Source organism: Schistocerca americana, chromosome X, assembly GCF_021461395.2.
Source record: "Schistocerca americana isolate TAMUIC-IGC-003095 chromosome X, iqSchAmer2.1, whole genome shotgun sequence".
NCBI classification, from domain to species: domain Eukaryota; kingdom Metazoa; phylum Arthropoda; class Insecta; order Orthoptera; family Acrididae; genus Schistocerca; species Schistocerca americana.
In genome coordinates this window covers 305,867,925-305,895,387 of record NC_060130.1, presented here as the reverse complement: position 1 = coordinate 305,895,387, position 27,463 = coordinate 305,867,925, and the positions used below count along the sequence as shown (strand labels likewise).

The 27,463-nt window shown below is 44.3% G+C and overlaps 1 protein-coding gene across 1 annotated transcript in view; it reads right to left on the bottom strand.

Annotated features, from left to right (window-relative positions):
* Positions 1-8,967: 8,967 nt before the first annotated feature.
* The window catches only part of LOC124555977 (diacylglycerol kinase beta-like), a 302,061-nt gene continuing 283,565 nt past the window's right edge, over positions 8,968-27,463 (bottom strand). Inside the window, exons 4-5 of the mRNA XM_047130022.1 lie at positions 9,239-9,373; positions 8,968-8,976 (exon numbers count right to left, since the gene is read on the bottom strand). Of these exons, the coding sequence (XP_046985978.1) occupies positions 8,968-8,976; positions 9,239-9,373 (144 nt within the window). The remainder of the gene's footprint in view (positions 8,977-9,238; positions 9,374-27,463) is intronic.

Sequence of the window (27,463 nt, the reverse complement as noted above, 5' to 3'; positions counted from 1 at the left end):
GTCGATGACATGCAACTCCCTCCTCTACGATATGGATGTTAAATCCCTCACATTTTTTTCCCAGCTCCAGGAGACATAGCTTCAAAGTTTCCCTCAATTACTTGTGGTACATACTGGGATTACTACGTCAGCACTACCACTGTTCCAGTGCGCCCACTGTCTATGCAGCATAACCCTAAAACAAATATTGTAACAAAATTTATTGTAAACATAATTACTTAAACAAGTCGATTATTTAATGAACTCAAGGTAGCCGGCTACTGTGGCCGAGCGCTTCTAGGCGCTTCAGTCCGGAACCGCGCTGCTGCTACGGTCGCCGGTTCGAATCCTGCCTCGGGCATAGATGTGTATGATGTCCTTAGATTAGTTACGTTTAAGTAGTCTAAGTCTAGGGGACTGATGACCTCAGATGTTAAGTCCCATAGTGCTTAGAGCCATTCGAACTATTTTTGAACGTAAGGTACGGTAGGAGTTTAAATAAATGGTTCAAATGGTTCAAATGGCTCTGAGCATTATGGGACTTAACTACTGAGGTCATCAGTCCCCTAGAACTTAGAACTACTTAAACCTAACTAACCTAAGGACATCACACACATCCATGCCCGAGGCAGGATTCGAACCTGCGACCGTAGCGGTCACGCGGTTCCAAACTGACGCGCTTAGAACCGCACGGCCACGCCGGCCGGCCTTTAAATAAATATTTTACATACAGTGCCTGATAAAAATGTGAAGCACCCAGAAGGGGAGGGGGAAACTAGATGAAATTTAGAGTGCTGTGAGGATATGTGATGTTATGTCAGTGTTTACAAATTCGAGTGAAATTTACAGCACATGGCCTTATGAGCGCATTTATCAGTATGATGTTGCCCTCCCTCTGTCCTAGATGCATGCTATGAGAGTTATGCATCTCCGTGAAATACTGTTGTGCCATGAGAGTTCTGTTAATCACTACCAGCCGTGATAGGAAGTCTTACTCACTGGCTCTTCATACCATACCGTCAGAGGTAGAACCGCTGTGCCTCTACAGATCATTAATGTCGTGTGGCTAGGGCCTCCCGTCGGGTAGACCGTTCGCCTGTTCTAAGTCTTTCGATTTGACGCCACTTCGGCGACTTGCGCGTCGGTGGGGATGAAATGATAATGATTAGGCCAACACAACACCCAGTCCCTGAGCGGAGAAAATCTCCGACCCAGCCGGGAATCGAACCCGGGCCTTTAGGACTGACATTCTGTCACGCTGACCACTCAGCTACCGGGGGCGGACTACAGATCATTGGAAGAATGGGATCTCTCACCAGTTCACCACCATACTCGCCGACGATGTTCATCTAGGGCAGTCCAGAACAGCGATTCATCGTTGAACACAATGCTACGGCGTTCATCAACAATCCATACTTCCTGGTCACAGCACCACTCCAGACACAGCCGTTTGTGTCGTGATGTCAGCGGGAGCTTACGAATGGGACGGTAACTCCCTGATGCGGCTACTGCTAGTCTCCGACCAATGGGGTGCGAAGACACAATGTTGTAGGGAGTCGGTTACCTACGTCGACCGGAACGTTGAATACGGGTATATGCGCCGTCACGTTCCTGTGCAGTCCAACATCGGACCACTTTCAAAACTGAATGCCCACAAATTTGGATATTGCACGATGCTACCAGAAATAGAAGTGGAGACCCACAATGAGGATTCTTTCAAACACTGTTAGGTGCTAGTAACGCTCTCACTTACGAGTATGCGGCGTCTTTACGTCTTTCACAGAGATTACTCAATATTTTAAACTGTTTTCTCTGTGTTCACTGTGAACTATGAGTTTTTAATACGTAAATCTAACAAACGAAATGTACAGCTCTTAATTCTATCACTGCGCGACGCTCTTGTATCATCGCTCCCAATGGATTGCGTGGTGATCGTTGATTCGCCGACTGAAAGAATCGTAAGATAATTAAATATTCCACGAGGAATTAATCTTAAATGTTATCTATAACTTTCCTTCCAAGTTTTTATTAACTATAGGCACGTAAATACATGGTTTCCCATACATCAACATTAATTTTATTGTATTCAACTGCTACAAAAATGTGAGGTACTGATGCATACAGTTTCTTCGGCAGCATGAAAGAACAATTAGAGACGATAACTGAAAATCTCCCGAGTCGCAAACACGCCTTTTTACACAAAACCATCTGGAATTAGGCCACCCTCTACCACTAACATTGCCAAATCCAGATTAACGTGCGGACCCCGCACATATAAGGGATAAAGCTATGAAAATGAAGAAGGTACAGAAACAAGACCTCAGTTATAAGAGTAGAAGCCCATGAAAGGGGAGCAGTAGTTGAAAACGGAATGAGACAGGGTTGCGGCCTATCTCTGGTGTTATTTAATCTGTGTATGAACCAAGCTGTGAAGAAAAAGAAGGTGAAATCAGGGAAAGGGACTAAGGTTCAAGGAGAAGAAATATGAATTTTGATGTTTGCCGAAGGCATTGTAATTCTGTCAGATACTGCAAAGGACTTGGAAGGGCAGCTGAATGGAATGGACAGACTCTTGACAAGAGGTTATAAGATGAACACCAATAACAGTAAAAGCGGCAATCAAAAAGTTTCCTTTTGAGGGTGTTGCTGCAGGGTATATGCAACGAGCGCGATTCGTATGTGGGTATATAAGCACCGACATGTAGGAAGAGATTAGTGTGGCCTTCGTACCTCTGCGACGTGCGGGTGGTAAACGTTGAAACGTGAACTGTCGCGACCTTATTACTAAATGCGTCCAGACAGGACCGATTTGCTGATAATTTGGACCTTGGCTGCCTAAGGACAAACACCAGCAGACATCCATCGAAGACTGTAGAATGTGTATGGGACAGCGAGTCTGCCGAAAACTGGGAAAACTGCGACCAGGTGTGCTACTACTTCATGATAACGCACGTCCCCATACCACAAATCTTGTGACGTAGAAGTTTCGCCAACTCAAGTGGAAGACACTCTAGCACCTGCTCTATAGTCCTGATCTCTCTCAATGCGATAATCACACCTTCGCTCACTTAAAAAAGGCCTTGGATGATAGACAATTCCTGTCCAATGATGATGTACAGCACGCACTTACGGACGTCTTCAAGTAGCAGCACACGATGTTTAATCAAAAGAGTATCTTCAACCTAGTGAGTTGATCAGATGATTGCCTAAATGCTCCCGGCGGTTTTGCCTGACTGGCCTATCGATTTTGATCGCCCCCTTATAAAACCAAGGTAACGGAATGCAGGTGAATTAAATCAGGCGATGTTGAAGGAATTAGATTAAGAAGTAAATGGTTCAAATGGCTCTGAGCACTATGGGACTTAACTTCTGAGGTCATCAGTCCCCTACAACTTAGAACTACTTAAACCGAACTAACCTAAGGACATCACACACATCCAAGCCCGAGACAGGATTCGAACCTGCGATCGTAGCGGTCGCGTGGTTCCAGACTGTAGCGCCTAGAACCGCTCGGCCACTGCGGCCGAGCCTAAGAAGTAAGAAACTAAAAGTAATGGAAGAGTTTTGCTACTTGGGCAAGAAAATAACTGATGGTGACCGAACTATAGAGGGTATAAAATGCTGACCGGCAATAGCAAGAATAGCTTACCTGAAAAAATAAACTGGCTAAAATCGAATAAATCTGAATGTTAGTAAATCATTTTTGACGATATTTGTGTATAATTTATGAAAGTGAAACGTGGACGATAATTCAGACAACAAGAGAAGGTTTTGAAATGTAATGCTGAAGACGAATACTGAAAGTTGGATGAGTAGATCGAATAACTGATGAGAAGGTACTTAAATTGAGCAGGAAAGAATCTTATGGTACAACTTGACTAAAAGAAAGAGTCGGTTCTTAGAACATATCCTGAGATATCAAAAAATAGTCAGTTTGTTAATGGTGGGGAGTGTATAGGGTTGGCGGAAGAGAGAGAGATAGGGGGGAGGGGGTTTGAAATTAAAATTTTGAAGGAGACCATCTTTTGAATACAGTAAGCGGGTTCAAATAGAGTAAGGTTTCAGTAATTTTGGAGAGATAAAGATGAAGAGACGTGTACAGGATTGACTAACGTGGAGAGCTACATCAAACCAGCCATCAGATTTAAGACGACAACAGCATGTTGAACCGTTATCACGAAATAGCTAAAGTGGCTTGAATGATTAGGGTGAAAGGTAGTGAAAGAAGTCAAGTTGATTATTCGCTGACCTTAGATAAAACGAGTGTCGAGAAGCGAAAAGCAAAATTCCTGAGTGCAATCAGTTAAGCGTATGCACGGAGGAAATGGCTGCAGTCCGCAAGCACATCCATCGATCATTAGCACAGCCCGAAGGTCACAGGTCCGAGGCAGCGCTCTCCAAAGGTCACGGGACACAGCCTGCTAGCCACGCGTGTACGTGTCAGGCTCTGCAGCCACCCCGGCGATCATCCATTAAATTTCCCTTTCGTTTCTCCTATTGAACGTGTTTATTCGGGATCAGATTGCAGTTCTATGTTTTGTTCTGCCTCCTTATCAGGATAATGTTACAATACCGGATAAACACTTAATCACTACTAGGAGAAATCACGCTAAAACTTTGTACCTATTTATTGTCACTTACAGTCTCGACACCCGCTGCCTAGAATCAAATGGGGCTCGTATTTCCACATAACTACAGAAAGTTGCATACAACTATGATGAAAATTTCGGTTCCTGGTTTGTAATGCAGTTGAGCATTCACGATAACTGGTGAAATTAAATATAAAATAAAAAGGGAAAATCCACCCAAAACTGTTAAAGCAAGGTATTACATATTTTGATCATCTGCACTACCATTGCAGAAAACAGGCAAAAAAAATGGTTCAAATGGCTCTGAGCAGTATGGGACTTAACATCTATGGTCATCAGTCCCCGAGAACTTAGAACTACTTAAACCTAACTAACCTAAGGACATCACACAACACCCAGTCGTCACGAGGGAAACAGGCAGTTCCTGATCTTATCCACTAGGACATCTCAGGTTTAAGGAGGTTATACTTTTCAGGAAGCTCTGTTGCAGAATTTTGTATCTCATGCCAACATCACTTACCTTTATGCGAGTGAGTACCCAACAGCTGGGGACGACATGCTGACTCTCTAGAGCTGAAGTTCTAGGAAACCCATATCATCCCCAAAGTCTCGCGAACCCACCGTGCGTCATCCTGCTCTTGCTGGGAGACTCCCCCATAAGTCACCTACAAGTACTCCTATTCTGCTACTTCTGTCATAGCTGTCACGTTCGTGCCCACGTATCCACTGCTTCTGTTCCACAATATACGGCCGGACGAAGTGGCCGTGCGGTTAAAGGCGCTGCAGTCTGGAACCGCAAGACCGCTACGGTCGCAGGTTCGAATCCTGCCTCGGGCATGGATGTTTGTGATGTCCTTAGGTTAGTTAGGTTTAACTAGTTCTAAGCTCTAGGGGACTAATGACCTCAGCAGTTGAGTCCCATAGTGCACAGAGCCATTTTGAGCCACTGTATACGAGTTAATTCCAGCGTCCGTGAATCTTCGCTACTCGCAGTATTCACTTCAGTACTATCACGTACACTCAGGTTTTCCATCCACAGACGTCTCACCAAATAACTTCGACAACGTCAGAGGAATTCGCGCTCTTATAGAGGCTTACAAATAGTTGTTCTTCCCAAAGTCCACTGAAGAGGAAAGGGTGGAAATGGTGGTGTTTCCAGAAATATCCTCTACCACACCCCATCAGGCAGCGGCAGTATTAACAATATGTCACGTCTAATGAACATTTGCCCCAGATCGGGATACGGGCCCGTGTTTTCCATTTCTCATGAGCAGTCGTTTGAAACACTAGGCTACCTGTGCAAGACTGACTCATGCATTCGTAGTCACACGTGATCCAGCTAACAGCACAACCTGAGTTCCTCCCAATTGGTACACTGTAATAGCATATATGAGAAAACAGGTTTAGTAGAAGACCTCGGCTTATCTTGCCACATCCACATACCTGAAGTAATAATTTTATGTTTATTCATGGTTTCTGTGGGAAGTTTGTAACTTACCTCCCGCTATATTTGGTTGATTTTTTATTGAATCAGTTTTCTTTACGATGATCGGACATAGGTAGGAGGAGCTACATGACTGAGAAGTAGCGTCTTCGGTCACGAAAACGGACAACGACCAGGATAGCGGTGCGCTGACCACACCCCCCTCCATCTGCACATCTAGTGACGCCTAACTGATAGTAGGCCTGGAGAGCCACAGTTTGGCCAGTTTTGAAATGTTGCAGGCCGTCGAATGCACAGACGGCCCAGTGAGGCACTTAACCCCCTCCTCCCCCTCCCCAGTGGGTGGCCTGCGGTGCTTATGTGATGTTTCGAAGGTATGTTTCATACTACGACTTGAGCCTACTCACTCAGGTTACCCTCATCATTAGCCAGGACGTCATCTCTCCGGGGAAGGGGGGGGGGGGCAGGAGTCGTGCAAAACATTATGTGTCGGGGTTGTAGCGATTATTAGGGTTACTGATATAGTGTAGTCTCAGAGTAAACACGGATTTGACACAGTGGGTTACAGTAAATGGAACATCCCAGCTTAAAGATATCCCGCGATTAACAAGCACTGTGGATTTTAGCAACAAATGTCTGCGATCACATTCCCTAGCACAACTGGAGGCAACCTGCTTACCTCACGTCTTCTAAAAATATCCCGTAGCCGTTGTCCAGCTTGGTTTCTTCTCCGTAAGTCGCGAACCAACGCTTGTCCCATAAACAGTGCGTAATAATGAAATACGTAAGTGGGTAGGTTTAGATGCTAATCATAATAATAATCGTAAAATGTTAGGGTGCCAAACAATTTTGTTTTAATTCATTAATCGCAAGATTATTAAAACGATTTCAAGAGACATTCTATCGTTAATATTCTTTACAAGATTCCAGGTCAATAACCATTGGTCTGACCGCGAAAATCGCAGAACTGCTTTACACGATCTTAGAATCAACATGAGATCGCTCAGTTATGTTTTCTGAGGCAACTTTAACAATTAATTCCGTCTTTATGCGGAGCTGCATTTCACGCACTAGTTCGCGTGTTGCCACCTCGAAAACCGTTCGTAGACTGCTTGGAATTGACACAACATCGCACAAGCATGTCTTCAGAGGTAAATTCTCAACAAACAGTTCCGTCTTTGCATGAGATCAGATGTCATACATGGATTCATGTATTACCTCTTCGGAAACCAATCAAAGACTGGCCCTCTCAGGGCCCACTTGTGATTGGTCCATCATTTCCACTAAATAGCACTGATAATAATTAAAATTTATGATTATCATTTCCTAATTAATTGAGTGATATTGAAATTATTATTAACAAGTTCTCAGTGCAAGTAGCAGCATCAGCGCGGATGGAGTTGCACATCAATATTTAAACATTAAAGATAAATAATAACCGATTCGCTTCTTGGTGCCCAGCGTGGTAGGTAAATAATCACTGTCTGCTCCATTAAAATACGACTCTTGCTCGCCCGGCCGTTCTCACTCTATGTGACCATCTGCGGCGTCTTTCAAGGAGTCTGCTTTGTGATCCTACCTACTCGCTAGCCTCCAGTAGCATAACCTTCTTATACTGTGCGTTAAAACATAGCAGTAAAATATAATAAAAACGGGCAGCGATGTGCCATAAACGCCACAGGGCATTACACAGCACAGGAGTCGTCAACAGTCTTGTCCGCGACGTGGAAACTTTTCGATCCTCAAGGTGCCGTTCTGTGTACTTTTTGCCCTTCCTAAGAGCAACCGGGTGATTTTTGAAGCTTCGGAAAATATTTATAATTTGGTTTTTGTGACGTGTAGCTGGATCAGCCCAATCAGAAACTGGCCATCGGGTGTTTCACACGAGGTTAAATTGTGGTCCTGTAACGAAATTTTTATCCTAATTGCTCCATTTCTCTTTCTTTTGTCGGAGACAGAGCATTACCGCTCAATTAGAAGTTCACACCAAAGAGGAATAGCGAGCGGTGATCCTGTTTTTGTGGTCGGAAGGTGTATCGTGGAGCGCGTTCCTTCTAAGACTTTCAGCACAATACGGGAACAGTATCTTGCCGCAACGGAGTATTGATGAATGGATTGCAAAATTCAAAAATGGTCGAACAAGTGTTACGCGTGAGGAAGGAGCTGGATGACGACATTGAGTGTGCACGTAACTTGGTTCTGGTAGACAGACGAGTGACTACTGATGAAATGCCACATCGTCTGCAGATTAGCCATCTTTCTGCCTACGAAATCATCCAAAACAGAGTCGGCTGTCATAAAGTATGTGCAAGATGGGTCCCCAAACAACTCACAGTGTTGCACCAACAAACGCGCTTGGACATCTGCCGATCGTGGTCGTGCGGTAGCATTCTCGCTTTCCACGCCCGGGTTCCCGGGTTCGATTCCCGGCGGGGTCAGGGATTTTCTCTGCCTCGTGATGACTGGGTGTTGTGTGATGTCCTTAGGTTAGTTAGGTTTAAGTAGTTCTACGTTCTAGGGGACTGATGACCATAGATGTTAAGTCCCATAGTGCTCAGAGTCATTTGAACATCTGCCGAAAACATTTGGATCGCTATGGTAACAGAATCACCTTTGGTGACGGAACATGGATGCACCATTACGAGCCGGAGAGAAAACGGCATAGTATGGAATAGAAACATCCACAATCACACAGCAGAAAAAAGTTCAATGCCCAACTATCTGCAGGAAAACTGATGCTTACCGTTTTCTGGGACATACAAGGCCCAGTACTGGAATATTATAAGGAGAATGGTCCAACAATAAACAGTGCGCGTTACAGTGAGATGGTTACTGACAGGATGAAGCCTGCAATTCGAAGCAAACGTCGAGGACTACTGTCGACGGGTGTTGCGTTGCTGCACGACAACGTCCGTCAACATGAACTGTATTGAAAAATGATGTTAAAGTGTTGTCCTATTTGTACTGCAATAAAAAGTATAGTTACTAGTACATTCCGAGTAATTTTTGACTTACCCCCATACCCAGACTCAGCGGAAGACTTCGTTTTGAATCCCTTGGGAAGAATATGAATTTTTTGTGCCTACTCAGCGGACATATTACTATGATGTGACTATCACTTCAAGACAATTTGACTTGGTCGTAAATCCGGGTCTTTTCTGTTTTACGTCAGCGTTCAGTCTGACTGAGATGTCTCCCACAACTGTGATGATGTATATCCACTTACCTCATCACTCCCACCCGGCTCTTTGGCATGTGGTGTCTTGACGAAAGACAGGAAGAGATGTTTGCACAGCTCCTCGGGGGTTTCTGCTTCCAGGTATGTGTCCATAAACAGCCTGAAGCCCTCGAAGTCGATATCCTGTAACAAGAAAAATTAACACATGTGGGAAACCTCCGTGATAGAACAACATGTCACAACTGAAGCATCGGATTTGTAAGTGCTAGTCAGATGAAAACGAGATAGACAGAGAAAAGTAAATAAACTGTTTATTATTTAAAAAATAATCGCCGTAAGTACTAATACGTTTATTTCAGTGTGACATCAAGAAGTCAATGCCTTCATGAAAAAATTCTGCGGTTGCCGTCCGCTGTGGCCGAGCAGTTCTGGGAGCTTCAGTCCGGAACGACGCTGTGCTACGGTCGCAGGTTCGAATCCTGCCTCGGGCATGGATGTGTGTGATGTTCTTAGGTTAGTTAGGTTTAAGTAACTCTAAGTCTAGGGGACTGATAACCTCAGATGTTAAGTCCCTTAGTGCTTAGAGCCATTTGAACCATTTGATTTGTTTGCCGTTGCCTACGAAATAGTTATTGTGCCCAGGTATGCACCTCTTCGTCCGAAACAAATCGACGGCCACGAATATCTTTCTTTAGGGCTCCAAAAATATCTAAATCGTATGTGGAGAGACAGGGACTGTATGGAGGATGTGTAGGAACTTCCCAGCGAAACTTGTGCAACGTAGTCGAAACATCCTTTGCAACATGTGTAAGAGCTTCCACACGCTGAAAAGGCGTCAGTCGGGATTAGCCGAGCGGTCTCAGGCGCTGCAGTCATGGACTGTGCGGCTGGTCCCGGCGGAGGTTCGAGTCCTCCCTCGGGCTTGGGTGCGTGTGTTTGTCCTTAGGATAATTTAGGTTAACTAGTGTGTAAGCTTAGCAACTGATGATCTAAGCAGTTAAGTCCCATCAGATTTCACACACAAAGGCGTCAGTGAAACCACCCCTTCCCACGTGGGGTTGATTCCCTCACATTTATCGGTCGAAAACGACATTACGCAGAGTAATGAGCAACAGCATGACGATCTTGACAACCTTTGACGTTGCTGACCTTCCGGACGATTCGACGCTTCCGTAAAGATATCGTAGGGCAGCAGCCTCAGTGAACGAGATCGTATCCCTTTGGAGGGCAATACGACTGCAATTTTTGCTCTAACGTTCAGGGTGGAATCATTAGCGACCGCTCAAAACCATTCGACGAAATTTGAACGCGATCCACAGCAAGAAAGGGTTCTTTTCCTTTTGCAGCCCTCTTCTTTCGTGACCCCACATTTTTTTGAGCACATTAAAAACGTACCTGTATAGAGACAAACTGTGATGGAGTCCTACGCGCTTGCAGACAGGTACCCCCTTGACACTCCTCTGACTCCGCGTGCCTCCAGTGTGCTATGTTCTGTGTTCAGTGAGCGCATTACGTCGGAGTTAACTGAATTCGAACGTGGGAAAAATATATGTTTTTGTATGGTGGGTGCTCCCGCAACTAAGGGAGCGGTAGGGTCTGGTGTTTCAAGAGGCACACTATCGAAGATTTATACAGCATATAGGGAAAGTCTAAAAAAATCATCGACTATATCACAACGAGAACGAAAGTGTGTGTTGAGTGATCGTGACAGACGCTCATTGAAGAGGACTGTGACGAAAAATAAGACGACAGCTGCAAACGTCGCTAGCGGACTAAATGTCGCACTCGAACCCTGTCAATACCAAAACAACACGAATGGAGATCCATAAGCTGGGAACTGTAGTGAGAAATGGAATTCCAAAACCACACATCAGTAATGTAAATGTATGTAACAGCCAAACGTGATGCGGAAGCCGTACAATCTGGACTATGAAACACTGGACGAAAGTAATTTGATACAGCGGAAAAATAGTCAAAGTTGCAAATTTCACTTTTAGTTATTTGATGACTAGTTTCAGTTCAGGGCCTATTTTCAGATCATTCAGATAATCAAAATTATATTTCGCAAAATATAAGACCGAATTCAGGATAACGAACATATAAGCATTACAAAGTCAAAATTAACGGTTACAGAGCACACAGACATGCTCTGTAACTGTTCAGTTTCACTTTGTGGCGTTTCCATAATTCTGTCCACTCTCTGTAGATAATCCTGCAGATTTAATCCAGATGTCAACCTGAACATCTTCCTTTCCGTGACAACAAGTTGTGGTTCCACATCTTTTGTTGATGGCCAGCGTTCAGCACCATACACTGCAGCTGGGCGAATTGAAGATCGGTGTAATTTCGACTTGTGCCTGTTTGGAATCTTCCAGTTTCATTGTACACCAGTCGCAGAAAGCCGTATGAGCCACGTTCTGCTCAGGCGGTCAGAGATTTATGCACTGAAACTTCTATCAGTATGAACTCTCTAACCTAGATACTTAAAAGTCCTCATTGCTGGGAGGTTGACACCAGCGAGTGTTATGCTACCCGAGACATTTAGATCTGTGGTGAGATACGGCGTTTTCTTTATGTTGAATCGTAGAGCTACTTTTGTATGGCGGTTGTTCCAGGCTTGACTTGACATTGCAGGTCAGTCTTATCTTCAGAGGCCAACAGCACATCATCAACATACAGTAATGTCCTGGCTACGGTTTTCTGCAGTTTTCTTGCGATTGTATCCACGACTATGAATTAGAGGAAAGGAGAGAGAGCACATCCCTGATGTACTCCCACAGAAACAGGATAATCACCCGACTGTCCAGCGGGTGATCGTGTCCCGTTCCTCGGGTCATGGTAGAGCAGTCTCTTTCATCCTACTAATTATTCAGGTACTCCATGCTTTCGCAGGGCAAAGAAATCGTGTGGCACTCGGTCGAAGGGCTTTTCATGGTCAGGGAGAGTATACACCTTGACTTTTCCCGATGTTTTTCCATAAGGAGTCGAGCAGCAAGGACAGCGACTGTCGTCCCACAGCCCTCCAAGAATCCACATTTATTGGTGGTGAGATAACGTGTGGTACGAGGTGTATGGGACGATTGTTGTTACGTTCAGCTGGGCTACCTTTCTGCTTCCGATTTGGAGTGGTTGTACCACATGTCTCACCAGTTGGAATCCTTCTCTTCTCAATAATTTTACTGAAGACAACTGTCAGCTATTCAGACGAATCCCAGTGCTTTGATTTTCACATATCTGCGCATAGATCGTCTGATCATATAAATGATGTCATTCATCAGCTTCATGAAGAGTACAGGATACTGGGAATACAAAACATAAGATAACTCACTTCAAAGACCGAGTCTTAGTAAGGCTCGCCAATCCGGGACCTTGGAAGAGCTGTACGATTTGTTTCATCACAATGTGAGCATGAGTGAACTGATCATTCCATTTCAGCGGCAGACGCTGCAAGAAAGTCGCCGTCTTATTGTTAAAATAATTCTGAGAACCCACGTAGCAAAAAGAATGCTGTTGCAGAGGCAACGGAAAAAGCATGCGAAGTTCAGAAGAACGCGAAATCCCGAAGATTGGCTGAAATTGACAGACGCGCGAAATTTGGCACGGACTTCAATGCGAGATGCCTTTAGTAGGTTCCACAACGAAACATTGTCTCGAAATTTGGTAGAAAATCCGAAGAAATTCTGGTCGTATGTAAAGTACACAAGCGGAAGGACGCAGTCAATACCTTCGCTGCACAGTGCCGATGGTACTGTTACCGACGACTCTGCCGCTAAAGCGGAGTTATTGAACGCAGCTTTCCGAAATTCCTTCACCAGGGAAGACGAATGGAATATTCCAGAATTTGAAACACGAACAGCTGCTACCATGAGTTTCTTAGAAGTAGATACCTTAGGGTTCAAATGGCTCTGAGCACTATGGGACTTAACTACTGTGGTCATCAGTCCCCTAGAACTTAGAACTACTTAAACCTAACTAACCTAAGGACATCACACACATCCAAGCCTGAGGCAGGATTCGAACCTGCGACCGTAGCAGTCGCGCGGTTCCGGACTGCGCGCCTAGAGATACTTTAGGGGTTGCGAAGCAACTCAAATCGCTTGATACGGGCAAGTCTTCAGGTCCAGATTGTATACCGATTAGGTTCCTTTCAGATTACGCTGATACAATAGCTCCCTACTTAACAATCATATACAACCGCTCGCTCACCGATAGGTCTGTACCTACAGATTGGAAAATTGCGCAGGTCACACCAGTGTTTAAGAAGGGTAGTAGGAGTAATCCATCGAACTATAGACCTATATCATTGACGTCGGTTGGCAGTAGGGTTTTGGAGCATATACTGTATTCAAACATAATGAATCACCTCTAAGGAAACGATCTATTGATACGTAATCAGCATGGTTTCAGGAAACATCGTTCTTGTGCAACGCAGCTAGCTCTTTATTCGCACCAAGTAATGGCCGCTATCGACAGGGGATCTCATGTTGATTCCGTATTTCTAGATTTCCGGGAAGCTTTTGACACCGTTCCTCACAAGCGACTTCTAATCAAGCTGCGGGCCTATCAGGTATCGTCTCAGCTGTGCGACTGGATTCGTGATTTCCTGTCAGGAAGGTCGCAGTTCGTAGTAAAGGACGGTAAATCATCGTGTAAAACTGAAGTGATATCAGGTGTTCCCCAGGGAAGCGTCCTGGGACCTCTGCTGTTCCTCATCTATATAAATGACCTGGGTGACAATTTGAGCAGTTCTTTTAGGTTGTTCGCAGATGATGCTGTAATTTACCGTCTAGTAAGGTCATCCGAAGACCAGTATCAGTTGCAAAGTGATTTAGAAAATATTGCTGTATGGTGTGGCAGGTGGCAGTTGACGATAAATAACGAAAATCCACATGAGTTCCAAAAGAAATCCGTTGGAATTCGATTACTCGATAAATAGTACAATTCTCAAGGCTGTCAATTCAACTAAGTACCTAGGTGATGCCCGCAGCTCGTGGTCGTGCGGTAGCGTTCTCGCTTCCCACGCCCGGGTTCCCGGGTTCGATTCCCGGCGGGGTCAGGGATTTTCTCTGCCTCGTGATGGCTGGGTGTTGTGTGATGTCCTTAGGTTAGTTAGGTTTAAGTAGCTCTAATTTCTAGGGGACTGATGACCATAGATGTTAAGTCCCATAGTGCTCAGAGCCATTTGAACCATTTTTGAACCTAGGTGTTAAAATTACGAACAACTTCAGTTGGAAAAACCACATAGATAATATTGTGGGGAAGGCGAGCCAAAGGTTGCGTTTCATTGGCAGGACACTTAGAAGATGCAACAAGTCCACTAAAGAGACAGCTTACACTACACTCGTTCGTCCTCTGTTCGAATATTGCTGCGCGGTGTGGGATCTTTACCAGGTGGGATTGACGGAGGACATCGAAAGGGTGCAAAAAAAAAAAAAAAAGGGCAGCTAGTTTTGTTTTATCACGTAATAGGGGAGAGAGTGTGGCACATATGATACGCGAGTTGGGATGGAAGTCATTAAAACAAAGACTTTTTCGTCGCGGCGAGGTCTATTTACGAAATTTCAGTCACCAACTTTCTCTTCCGAATGCGAAAATATTTTGTTGAGCCCAACCTACATAGGTAGGAATGATCATCAAAATAAAATAAGAGAAATCAGAGCTCGAACAGAAAGGTTTAGGTGTTCGTTTTTCCCGCGCGCTGTTCGGGAGTGGAATGGTAGAGAGACAGTATGATTGTGGTTCGATGAACCCTCTGCCAAGCACTTAAATGTGAATTGCAGAGTAATCATGTAGATGTAGGTGAAGAATCAAGGTTTGTGTTACTCCTTCGCAATACATATGACGAATTAACAACCGTGATGGTCAAATCAGAAAAACAGTCGTCCTTCCAACGAACAATTCGAGAAGTGAACAGCGGCAGTGGCGGAGAGGGCGGAAGGAGGGAGGCGTAGGAAAACTGACGTGCATGACGTACACCTGCCAAGCACCGTATATAGGCGTGATTGGGTGGATTAGAATATCACTTTATTTTCCAGCATGAATTTCCGCTCTGCGTCGGTGTGTGTGCTGATTTTCAATTTTGATCTTACTGATAGATCAAAACTGTGTGCCCCACCGGGACTTGAAACAGGGGACTGGAAGTTTGGAAGGTAAGAGATGAGATGCTGGCGGAAGTAAAGCAGTGAGTGCTGGAAGTGAGGATAGCTCAGCGGATTAGTTGCCCTCCGACAAAAGAAAAATCGAGTGAACAGATCAATGATGAACTTGAACGGACGTCATTGGCACGTAGGCCCTGAATAAATGCAACGAACAAAATGAGATAAAAAAAGGCCGTAGAGCACTTGCACGCGAAAGGCAAAGGTCCCAGGTTCGGGTCCGGTCCGGCACACGGTTCTGACCTGCCATAAAGCTTCATCCATGTACTTTGTTTCCTCTAACGCACAGTTTCGGCTGTGAGCCACTTTAAAATGTTTCCGCCAGAAATCCATCTAAATGGCCTTGCTTAGATCCGAGCTGTGTCTTCGTTCCGACGAAGATCCTTGCAATTGCTGTCGTAGATTGTCATTGGTGCTTATATTGAAATTTAGTTTTCGACGGAACCTATCAGTTAATCTTTTTTAGTCGCCAGAACGATGCCTCATATAGCGCTCGCGTTAATTTTCGACGCCACAGAAACATCGCTAACAATATTGTAGCCATTGTAGAAGCGCTCAGAGTCCTAACGCCGTTCTGAGTCATCCAGCTGCTACACAGACTTGACGCAATTAATGATCTAAGTGAAGGTTTGCATGTACATAACCCAGTATGCTATTGTACATGCAGGTGGTATATTACATCACCACTGCTCAAGGCATGTTTTTTTTTAAGTTTGAGCACCCAACTACATTTTAAAATTTATGACCAACATTAAGTTCTGACTGTATTCCAAGTAGGTCTATGTCCGTTTGATAGGTTATACTATACGCTTGAAAATATTTGTATTGCTGTGGGTTGTCCAGCCGGTTGCAGCCGCATACGAAACGCGATATTTCGACAACGTACCAAATCCAAATGTGTGTGAAATCTTATGGGACGTAACTGGTAAGGTCATCAGTCCCTAAGCTTACACACTACTTGACCTAAATTATCATAAGGACAACACACACACCCATGACCGAGGGAGGACTCGAACCTCCGCCGGGACAACAACTGATACCTGTAGAGTGACCATATGTGTTTGATCGTGTTTCGTACATCCGGCTGGACACCTGAGAGCAAGGAAAGCTTAAGATCACAAATTAAAATAGTTGCACAGCTGAATGGCTCTGAGCACTATGGGATTCAACTGCTGAGGTCATTAGTCCCCTAGAACTTAGAACTAGTTAAACCTAACTAACCTAAGGACGTCACAAACATCCATGCCCGAGGCAGGATTCGAACCTGCGACCGTAGCGGTCTTGCGGTTGCAGACTGCAGCGCCTTTAACCGCACGGCCACTTCGGCCGGCGTTGCACAGCTGAACCTGTGCATTAGTGAAAAAGACAAAAGACAATTTCGGACACTTCGTAAGACTACTGTCTTTCAAAAATCTTATTTCGGCTGTGGACTTCATTGCGCCTAAAGGAATAGAAATAATTCTGGGTTAGTTAAGTGCACAAGGAAAAGGGGAAGAGTAGCAGACTTAACGAAAGTATCAAGCAATGGAGTACGTCAACCGAAGTGAGTGTAAACTGGTTTCAAAAGTGTACAGGAACCTGTAACGTGGTGTAGTTGTGGAACAAAGAGGGACCGACGTCAACCTTATGGAGCCTCAGAGGACAGAAGTGAGAGTGTCAGCATTATTGCAGGCCATTTGTACTGCGGGACACGTCCGCACCCGCCGGCTGCCGTGCTCAATACTTCCTGCGGCGTCCGCTGCGGCATCGCCGTATCACAGCCCGTGACGTCACAGACGCGCGTCCGGCCGCGCCAGCCTCCTGGCGACTGGTGAGGAATGGGGAGAGAGCAACAGATATACAGGCGACAAGCAGCATCATTCTCACTCGGTACAATGATGATGTTATTGTTGTTGTCGTCTTCAGTCTAATGTCTGGTTTATACATAACGTAACTACCGGGCATGACGGTGGGAGGGGGGGGGGGTGTACGTCGTTCCACCATTATCAGTTTTCATCCCTATTCCATTCGTGTATTTAGCGACGGAAGGAGGACTATCAAATGGGTCAAATGGCTCTGAGCACTATGGGACTTAACATCTATGGTCATCAGTCCCCTAGAACTTAGAACTACTTAAACCTAACTAACCTAAGGACATCACACAACACCCAGTCATCACGGGGCAGAGAAAATCCCTGACCCCGCCGGGAATCGAACCGGAGGACTATCTAATAGCCTTTCTACCCACCCGAATTCTGCAATTTCTTTCTCATAACCCCTGCGCGACACAGACCTGGTTGTTGCAGGATAATGGTCGCACTAAGTTTTTCCAATATAGGTTCTCTAAATTTACGAAACATGGTTTCGCGAGAACTACGTCTTTCTTCTTTCTTCCAAGGATTCTCATATAAATTCCCCGAGAATTTCTGTTACACTAACGTATGCCTATACCGACCTGTTACGATCCTGGCAACGCATTTCTGAATTCGTTCGATGTTTGTTGTCATGTGCACTTGGTGAGGACTCCATACACTGAAACACTATTCTACAAGTGATCGCACAACCCTCTTGTAAGCATCTTTTTTTTTTTTTTTTTTTACTGATGCGCGGAACACTCCCAGAACCATAGAACCATTCCAACAAAGCTAAGTCTCCCATTCGCCTTTCCTATTACTTATTTGACGATTTGACGTGATCGTCCCATTTCATATAGTTTCTCATTATTAACCCTACATATTTATCTGATATAACGACTGAAGATGTTCACCACTAATCTTGTAATCAGATTGTGTTTTATATTCTGTATGAAACTTGGGACCTAGAAACGACGGAGAGGCTTCGTCCCGCCGTAGCCCTCAGTTGTTCACAACCCCACAACAGGCTACAGCAGTGCATCCACCCCACCGCTGCCCCACACAGAACCCAGGGTTATTGTGCGGTTCGGCCCCCAGTGATGTGCGAGCAATACTTTTCTTTATGTGGAGGGTGAATGTTTTCCTCCGCGGCGAGTGTTCATCACAGACAAGGGTATCGTCAGGAGTGACCCAGGGAAATACGATGGGGCCGCTGTTATTTTCTATATATGTTAATGATATGGCGGACAGGGTGAGCAATAAACACTCCTTCATATCTGCATGGCTACTGCTATCTTCATTCAGTTGAAACTGCTTTCGTTATTCAAGTCTCAGTGTTACTCTACATTTTTACCTCGCACTACACTTCAGTAGCAAACTGATGACACCTAGTTGTCTCACGGATGTGTCCTACTAACCGGTCCCTTCTTTTAGTCAACTTGTGACACCTATTTCTTTTCTCCCCAATTCTCATCAGTACCTCTTCCTCAGTTATCCAACTAACCGATCCAATCTTCAACATTTTTTACTAGAAACAAATTTCAAAAGCTTCTATCATCTTCTACATAAAACTACACACTAGATATACAGCCTTAGAGAATATTTCCCATTACTCTTTTTCAGCAACACATTTCTTTCTATTCGCATTCTGTTTTTATACCCTTTCTGCTTCACCCAACGTCAGCCATTTAGGTACCCAAATAATAGAACACATCTACTACTTTTGGTGCTTCATTTCCTTATCTAATGCTTTCAGTAGTGCCCAATTAAACTCGCCTACTTTACTCTTGTTTACCTTTATGTTCTACCCTCTTTTCGAGACACTATCCGTTCCGTTAAACTGCTCTTCGTAAGACCTTTCCTGTCTCTCTGACAGAATTACAATGTCATCGACAAACCTCAAAGTTTTTATTTCTTCTCCTTGAACTTTAATTCCATAACCAATTTCTCCTTTCTTTCCTTTACTACTTGCTCAAAATACAGACTGAATAACGTCTAGGATAGGCAGGCTACGATTGCGTCTCAGTCCCTTCTCATCTACTTCGTGTCTTTCGATAGTTACAACTATCGTGCGATGCAATGAAAGAGGGCATTATTAATAACACTCTGCTCCACACATTCCACATGAAATTCCGAAGATGAGTCTACGGAAATTGTTTTGATTTTATAAAAGAAACATAGATACGGGAAGATATCGTCTACGGGCCTAATCGATTTCGTATTGTTATATTTCTAGATGTTATTAGCGCCAGTCCCTAAAAAATATTTCAAATGGCTCTAATCACTATGGGACTAACATGTGACGTCATCAGTTCCCTAGACTTAGAACTATTTAAACCTAACTAACCTAAGGACATCACACACATCCATGCCCGAGGCAGGATTCGAACCTGCGACCGTAGCAGTCGCGCGGTTCCAGACTGAAGCGTCTAGAAGAGCTCGGCCACAGCGGCCAACTGCCAATCCTCAAAAGTGTGCTTAATCAGATTGTCTGCCGATGGAATATGCTCTCAACTACGGGTAAACGTCTAGATTCGGATGTTTTGTTAGAAACCACACAACGCGTAATAACTAATGTGAACTCAAGTAGTGACAGCGATATTTTGTACTACATTCCCTAAGGAATGTGATAGGCCTTTGCCCTTCTCCTTGAACACAATATGATCAAAAGTATCAGGACACCTACTAGTGGATGTTAATGTGGGGTATGTCCACCCTTCACCTTTATAACGTCTTGAACTTCGTTGGGGACTCTTTCAATGACGTGCCTGAATGTCTGTGTTACTCAAGAGCTGAAAGCAGAGAAAGTAGTGATGCTGGATCCTGCGACGAAGTGGACGATCTAATTCATCCTAAAGGATTTCCAATGGGTACAATTTGGGACTCCGAGCAGGCCAATCCATTTCAGGAATGTTATTGATAGCCACGAGGTCTGAGGCCCCTTGTCACGGTCCGCGCGGCTCCCCCCCGTCGGAGGTTCGAGTCCTTCCTCGAGCATGGGTGTGTGTGTGTGTGTGTGTGGTCCTTAGCGTAAGTTAGTTTAAGTAGTGCTTAAGGCTAGGGATCGATGACCTTAGCAGTTTGGTCCCATAAGACCTTACCACAAATTTCCAAATTTTCAATGTTATTGACCATAAACCATTGCCTCACTGATGCCGCTTTACGACAACCTGCATAGTCATACTCAAACGATCGTTGTTTCAGAACTGTTCCTTTACTGTACGCAGCACACAATGTTCTAAAAGGTGTTCATTTACTTCCTCGTTTAGCGTTTTCTTACGCTCAGTAAGAGAACCGCAACCTAAGCACGAAAAACGTTCACCAGATCTAAACCATTCAATCGGAATGCCACGGGGCATAGCGTGATTCGTGACTCCAAATCACTCGTTTCCAATATTTCACTGTCCAGCGGCGTTCCTCTTTATACCTGTTGAAGCGTCGCTAAGGCCAGTAAATGCTAGACCATTCAAAAAATGGTTCAAATAGCTCTGAGCACTATGGGACTTAACATCGGAGGTCATCAGTCCCCCAGAACTTAGAACTACTTAAACCTAACTAACCTAAGGACAACACACACATCCATGCCAGAGGCAGAATTCGAACCTGCGTCCGTAGCGGTCGCGCTGTTCCAGACTGAAGCGCCTAGAACCGCTCGGCCACAACGGCCGGCGCTAGACCATTGTACCACATTGTTTCTAACTTCTTGAACACAGTCATTGTGCTAGATGGACTTCGGGATTCAGTGCAGTGGCACTTCAGAATTCACGAGTGATTCCTTCCGCTGATTTCATGAGAGTCTTTAGAACCACCCTCAGCAGTGTTCGACGATTCCTGCCCGGTAGTACATGAGGTCTATCTGGTCTTCGTTTATCAGTGGCTGTTCCTTCGCTTTTCCAGTTCTCAGTCACATCAACAGTCGAATTGGGCAGCCTTAGAAAGGTTGAAATGTCCCTTATGAATTTGTTACTTGGGTGATATTCAATGACTACTCCACATTCGGTGTCACTGAGCTCTCCTGGTCGACGCTTTCTGCTGTTACTGCTTCGCTACTGACAACACAGTACTCTTCGCCTCCTTTTACACTAGCAGATCTACCTCTCGTGAAACCTAGTGGTAAATTCCACGTTACATGGGAGTGCCCGGACAGTTTCGATCAGATTGTGTGTATAAATTCTTTTAGGACACAATCTGGGCAGCCGTTTTAGATCGTTTGCAAATGACGCAGTTGTTTATCATTCAGTGAATGCAACATGGATTGAAAAGAATGACTAAATGATTCAAGAAAGATAAGCAAAATGAACAAAATACTTTCATCCCTTTAAAGGAGAACACTGGTCGCTTTTAGGCGCTATAAGTGGTATAGAACTGCCATCAGACTCTCAAATGCCCCACCACCGCTAACCCAAGTCATGGCAGCCAAGTGACGTGTATGTGATAGCCGGTTGTATGGCATCAGCAGAGCAAGATGAGTCGACGTGGAGATGAATTGGAATGGCAGAAAGGAGTGCCCATGACCTCAACGTGAACGATGCCGCTCCATTTGTCGGTTGCCAATGTCGAATGTCCAACGTGTCTACGAGGAATGGTGTTTCACTTACAGCCATGTAACTCAGTATAAGAACTGTTACCGTAAATGGTTCCTGACCCACAGGGATAGGGGACGAGTGGCACCCTTGTAAATGACCACTAGTCTTAGACCAAACACGTATTGCTGCTGTCAGTGAATGAAGTTCCATGTCAACCAGTTTTCGTGCGAATATTGGTGATGGCTACTGCACGCAATGGAGATTTGGAATCAAATATCTCGTAAAAGAGGCACATTAAGACGCATGTCCTCAGTGGGTCAAACAACACAAGCTGACTGAAGGCGTGTAGCTTGATGGTAGGGGTCGCCATTTTGTCTTTTTTCAAATGACGGTAAAATGAGGCTTTTAACCCCTAGAGTGTTGAGGATTGACTGGAGTTGGTTCTGTGGTGTTTTGGGTGTATTCTTCGTACCATGACGTGGACCCACTCATTCAGCTCTCTGTGAACATGCCAATGTCTTAACTTAATAAAATTAATATTTATTACATTTGAGAGTGATACAATTATTATTTTAATCATTTAAAGTGTAAGTTTATTAAAATATAGGTTTTTAGGACCAATGATGGAAAGCTTTTCCACCCCTGAAGTTTTAAAAGTGGGGGATGCATTTATTTCCAGTTTACAAGACCGGCGTTTTTATATTCTCTGTTCTTACTTCTTTATTGGTTTATTTTGCTGGTGTTTATGTTTTTTCTTATAAACATAAACATTAGTGATGGTTTTGTTGAGATAAGTGTCTACTGTTCTTTCTTTATGCTAATTATTATTTTTCTTATTGAATTTGATTATGATTACTTTTTTCCTGTTACTTTTTTAGCTTTTTCTGTTTGTGAGGGAGCTTTAGGTCTTTCTACTTTGGTTTCAATGATTCAGTCTCATGGTAATGATTTTTTTAATTCTTTTGGTTTGTCTTTATGTTAAAATATTTATTTATAACTGTTCCAACGTTATCGGGGTCAAAGTGTTGCCCATTCTTCTATGTCTACGTGATGAGTGCGCTACCGAAACTGCCCTTTCTCAAGATGGTAGTAGCAGCCGTGTTCAGAGAGCTGCGTGCGTGCGTACGTACGTTCGTAGTTTGACGAAAGTTTAGCCACACCATGGCCCATCAAATCATCCGATCTCAGTCCACAGTGTATGTCAGAAACCTTATGGACCAATGTAAGGAACGTAGATATCAACATCCCCGCAGTTTGGTAGCTCAGAGGCATCTAACCTTCAGTCCGTTGCCTTATCTGGAGACGGCATACCTGGAGAAAACGGCGGACTGTCTTCCTGGCCGGACTATTAAGACTGGAGATGGTGTTATGTGTTATTAGCACTAGACTTCATTGGCGTGAATAGTTCTTTTTGTCCAGCGTGCCTGTTATACTACATTATACCGCGTGCTTCAGAAATAAGTCTACAATTTTTGTGAGGTAATAGGTTGGGTATAGGCAATCATTTTAAGTGCACGAACATGGGGTCGTTGACGCTTTTTTTACGACGGTAGGCGACCTCAAAAAGTTATGGGTCCGCGCTGTGGTGCGATAACCGGCGGTAAGTTTGGATGCCTAGTGTCATTTGTTTTCACTGCTACCCGTGCCCTAACGAGGAAACTCTGTCCTCATTCGGTGCTGTGTACCTGATCTGAGCTGTCGTTTGTGTACTTCGCTTCCATCTCAACGTAGTTCGTAACCAAGTGTTGTATCAAAGGAAAGAAGGTATGCACTTGCAAATGTAGAAATATTGTTTACTCTGTGTTATCGTGCGTAGGACTTGGCGTCTGGTACTGCAGGAACTGTTGAAGGAGCACAGCGTTTGTTCGCATAACTATATCCAAACAGACGAATGCCAAATTAGACAACGTTTGCTGCTGTGGATCGTTGTCTCCGTGAAAGGGGCACATTAGAGGGAGATTTCCATGCTCGAGATCAGCCACGAAGTATACACAATGCTGGTTTCGAGGAACGTGCACTACAAATGTTCGGCAACCATCCTTCAGATAGCATACGCTCCGTTGCTCGTGCTCTAAATGCCAGTTCTAGCAGTATTTAGAGAACTCTGCGTGATGATCGTCTTCATTCCTGCATATTGTGTAAGGTTCGAAACGACTTTGCCCTATGATTCTTGCAGCAAAGAATGTAACTCTCGACTTCGCAAAAATTGCTCTATGGACTGATGAATCTACTTCCACTCGCGAAAGAATTTTCAGCGGTCACGACTCTGATGTATGGTGATGCGAAAATTATCGCAAGGGCTGTTCAACATTTTCAGAGACGATTTTCAGGTTTGGGCTGGAATTCTTCACATGCAAGTAGTGGAGCCCTACATTACTCCACACTGTCTAACTGGTCGTGATTACTGCGTATTTCTCAAACATATACTTCCCGGTCTTCTCTAAGACTTGTCGCTTCAAATCAGAATACGAATGGTCTTACAGCATAATGGGGCACCTCAACATTTCACAAATCGAGTGAGAAGATTCTTAGACAGACAATATCCTGGACGCTGTATTTGGCGTAATGGATCTGTTCACTGGCTTTGATTTTTATTTTTGGAGCCACCTGTAGGCTCTTGTGTATGAAACACCTACAGACGCTGTGGAAGAACTCGTAGCTCGAACTGCTGTTGCTCCAGGAGACATGCCAATGAAACATTACTCGATGTCCACCCTTCCGACGACTTGAGTTATGCCACCAAGCCAAGGGCGCACACTTCAAATATTTACTGCAGTAATCACACTGGACAGTGATGTTTCCTCCAGGCAAGGTGAATGCGCTTTGGCATTGTCTAACGCTCCAACTATGATTCACGCACCCAAAGTTCGTAATACTTCAAATGGTTGCCTATATCCAACCTGACATTCCACAACAATTCTGTACTTATTTCTGAAACACCCAGTATACAGTATGATACGAAGTTTCTCTTGAGATGGTATAGCCGTCAAACGTCAGAGCAGTAATCGCACTGCAAACAAGGAACCGGCTCGTGAGAGACTCCCGGAGCAAGCGATAGCAGACGAGGTGGGAGTGAAGAGGGGGAGGGGGTGGTGGGGGTGGTTGGAGAGGCCAGCGGTGCGCACGACACTTCAGTCGAGAGGGGAAAACCTATAACAAGCCGAGCAGCGGCGCTGCCCTTCTCTCACGAGAGCACTTCGCGCAAAGCGCGAAACAAAGGAGTGGCGTGTCTCCCCAGCACATCTCGTCTCCGGTGTCCAGACACTGTGGACGGCAAGGGCAGCGAGGAGAAGGAATACAAACTTCGGAGAGCTGTCCGCTAGCGAACCTTTCTGGCAAACCGTGCAGCCTCTACTAGTAGGAAGTTTGCTATGGCACCAGACGACAGACAACAGAGGTAACAGTTGTCTTGACGGACATACGAAATCCCACGATCGGCATCACTTATATTGCGTGCAGCGCGGGACCCGTAGCAAATGCTAACAAGGGAACCTCCCCATCGCACCCCTCTCAGATTTAGTTATACGTTGGCACAGTGGATAGGTCTTGAAAAACTGAACACAGATCAATCGAGAAAACAGGAAGAAGTTGTGTGGAACTATTAAAAAAATAAGCGAAATATACAAACTGAATAGTCCATCTGCAAGATAAGCAACATCAAGGACAATGTGCGCTCAGGTACGCCGTGGTCCTGTGGTTAGCGTGACCAGCTGCGGAACGAGAGGGCCTTGGTTCAAGTCTTTCCTGGAATGAAAATTTTATTTTCTTTATTTTCGCAAAGTAATGATCTGTCCGTTCGTTCATTGACGTCTCTGTTCACTGTAATAAGTTTAGTGTCTGTGTTTTGCGACCGCATCGCAAAACCGCGCGATTACTAGACGAAAGGACGTGCCTCTCCAATGGGAACCGAAAACATTTGATCGCAACGTCATAGGTCAACCTATTCCTCCACAGGAAAACACGTCTGATGTATTTTATACGACACTGGTGACGGCATGTGCGTCACATGACAGGAATATGTTGTCGACCCACCTAACTTGTACACTTGGCGAATGGGTAAAAAGATTCTTCTACCTTGCCCGATTTAGGTTTTCTTGTGGATGTGATAATCACTCCCAAAAAAGTGATGAAAACATGAGAGCTTGTCACATAAACTGCAACAAATGAATGAAACAGTTTCACAGTCGCACAGTTTTCCCTGTATTCTGTCAGAACATGTTTTTAACGTTTTCAAATTTTTCCGTGTGTAGACCGCCAAATCCTGCTAAGTCCAAGCAAATCTTAACATCTACTGGAATTTTGGAGTGCGAAGTTGATTTTGTGTGAGTGCCTGAACTTTGATAACTGTCTGAAAATAAAAAATTAAAATTTTCACTCCAGGGAAGACTTGAACCAAGGACCTCTTGTTCCGGAGCTGCTCACGCTAACCACGGGACCACGGCGCTCCTGAGCTCAGATTATCCTTGATTTTGCCTATCTTGAAATGGACTACTGCGTTTGTATATTTTGCTTATTTTTTTCATAGTTCCACACAACTTCTTCCTGTTTTCTCGATTGATCTGTGTTCAGTTTCTCAAGGCCTATCCACTGTGCCAACTTGTAACTAAATGTGAGGGGGGTGCGATGAGGAGGTTCCCTTGTAAGAAAAGGCCCTTTCTCTGCCTTAGGTATCAAAGTATAGGACCTAAAATAATAAAGCACTTTACTTTAGTCCCAGAACGATATGTACATTTTCTTGGATGGTTATCGTCATATAAACATCTAAAACATAAATCCTTGTCGCACCATAAGAAAATATAAACGCTACCTTAGTGCAACCACATACACATTATTTTATCTAGTGACGGCGAAATTTGCTGACCGGAAAACGAGAAGCATTGAAGAATAAGGTAAATTTGTTTGTTTTGTTTATATACGCTACGAAATTTAAAAAAAGCAAGTAGCTTCTATGTGCAACGTATAAAACAATGTAGGTATCAGTTATCGGTTTTTGGCCTGATAAAATGTTATCGTTATAATTCATTGCCAGCCGTTGTGACCGAGCGGTTCTAGGAGCTTCAGTCTGGAACCGCGCGACCGCTACAGTCGCAGGTTCGAATCCTGCCAAGGGGATGGATGTGTGTGATGTCCTTAGGTTAGTTAGGTTTAAGTAGTTCTAAGTTCTAGGGGACTGATGACCTCAGATTTTAACTCCCATAGTGCTCAGAGCCATGTGAACCATTTTAATAATTAATTAACTTCCGAATACACTAAAGATTTTTTTGCCGCTGGTATACCAGATGTGAATTTCACATTTTGAAACCACCCATACAGTGGTGGGTTACTGGGTGCCAGGTCTTACATAGTGCCGCCATTCACCCCGGTGGACCCTCGTTTGTGAAAATGTAACGAAAACAATTTCTCGAGAAACACTAAATCATTAAAATAATATTAGTTCACCCAGTAGCCTCGTAGCATAGTGGCTAAGTCTCTAAGCTCGTAAGCTAAAGATTGCGTGATCAGTACTTACAGATCGGTCAGTTGATTTTAAATATCAATCTGTTCCCAAATTTACCTTCTGATCCTTGAATCCCTCATTTCAGTCATTGTATAAACTTATTTTGCACAGATTTAATGAAGTGAATTTATATTGTGGAGTACATGGCGTCGCCATTTCAAGTCCGAGAGCAAACGGCAAAGCCAACTGTTGAAACATCCCACATCTTCCCCACCAAAGAAATCCACAGTTGCTTATGTAAGTTCCGGTAAGTCATGATGACC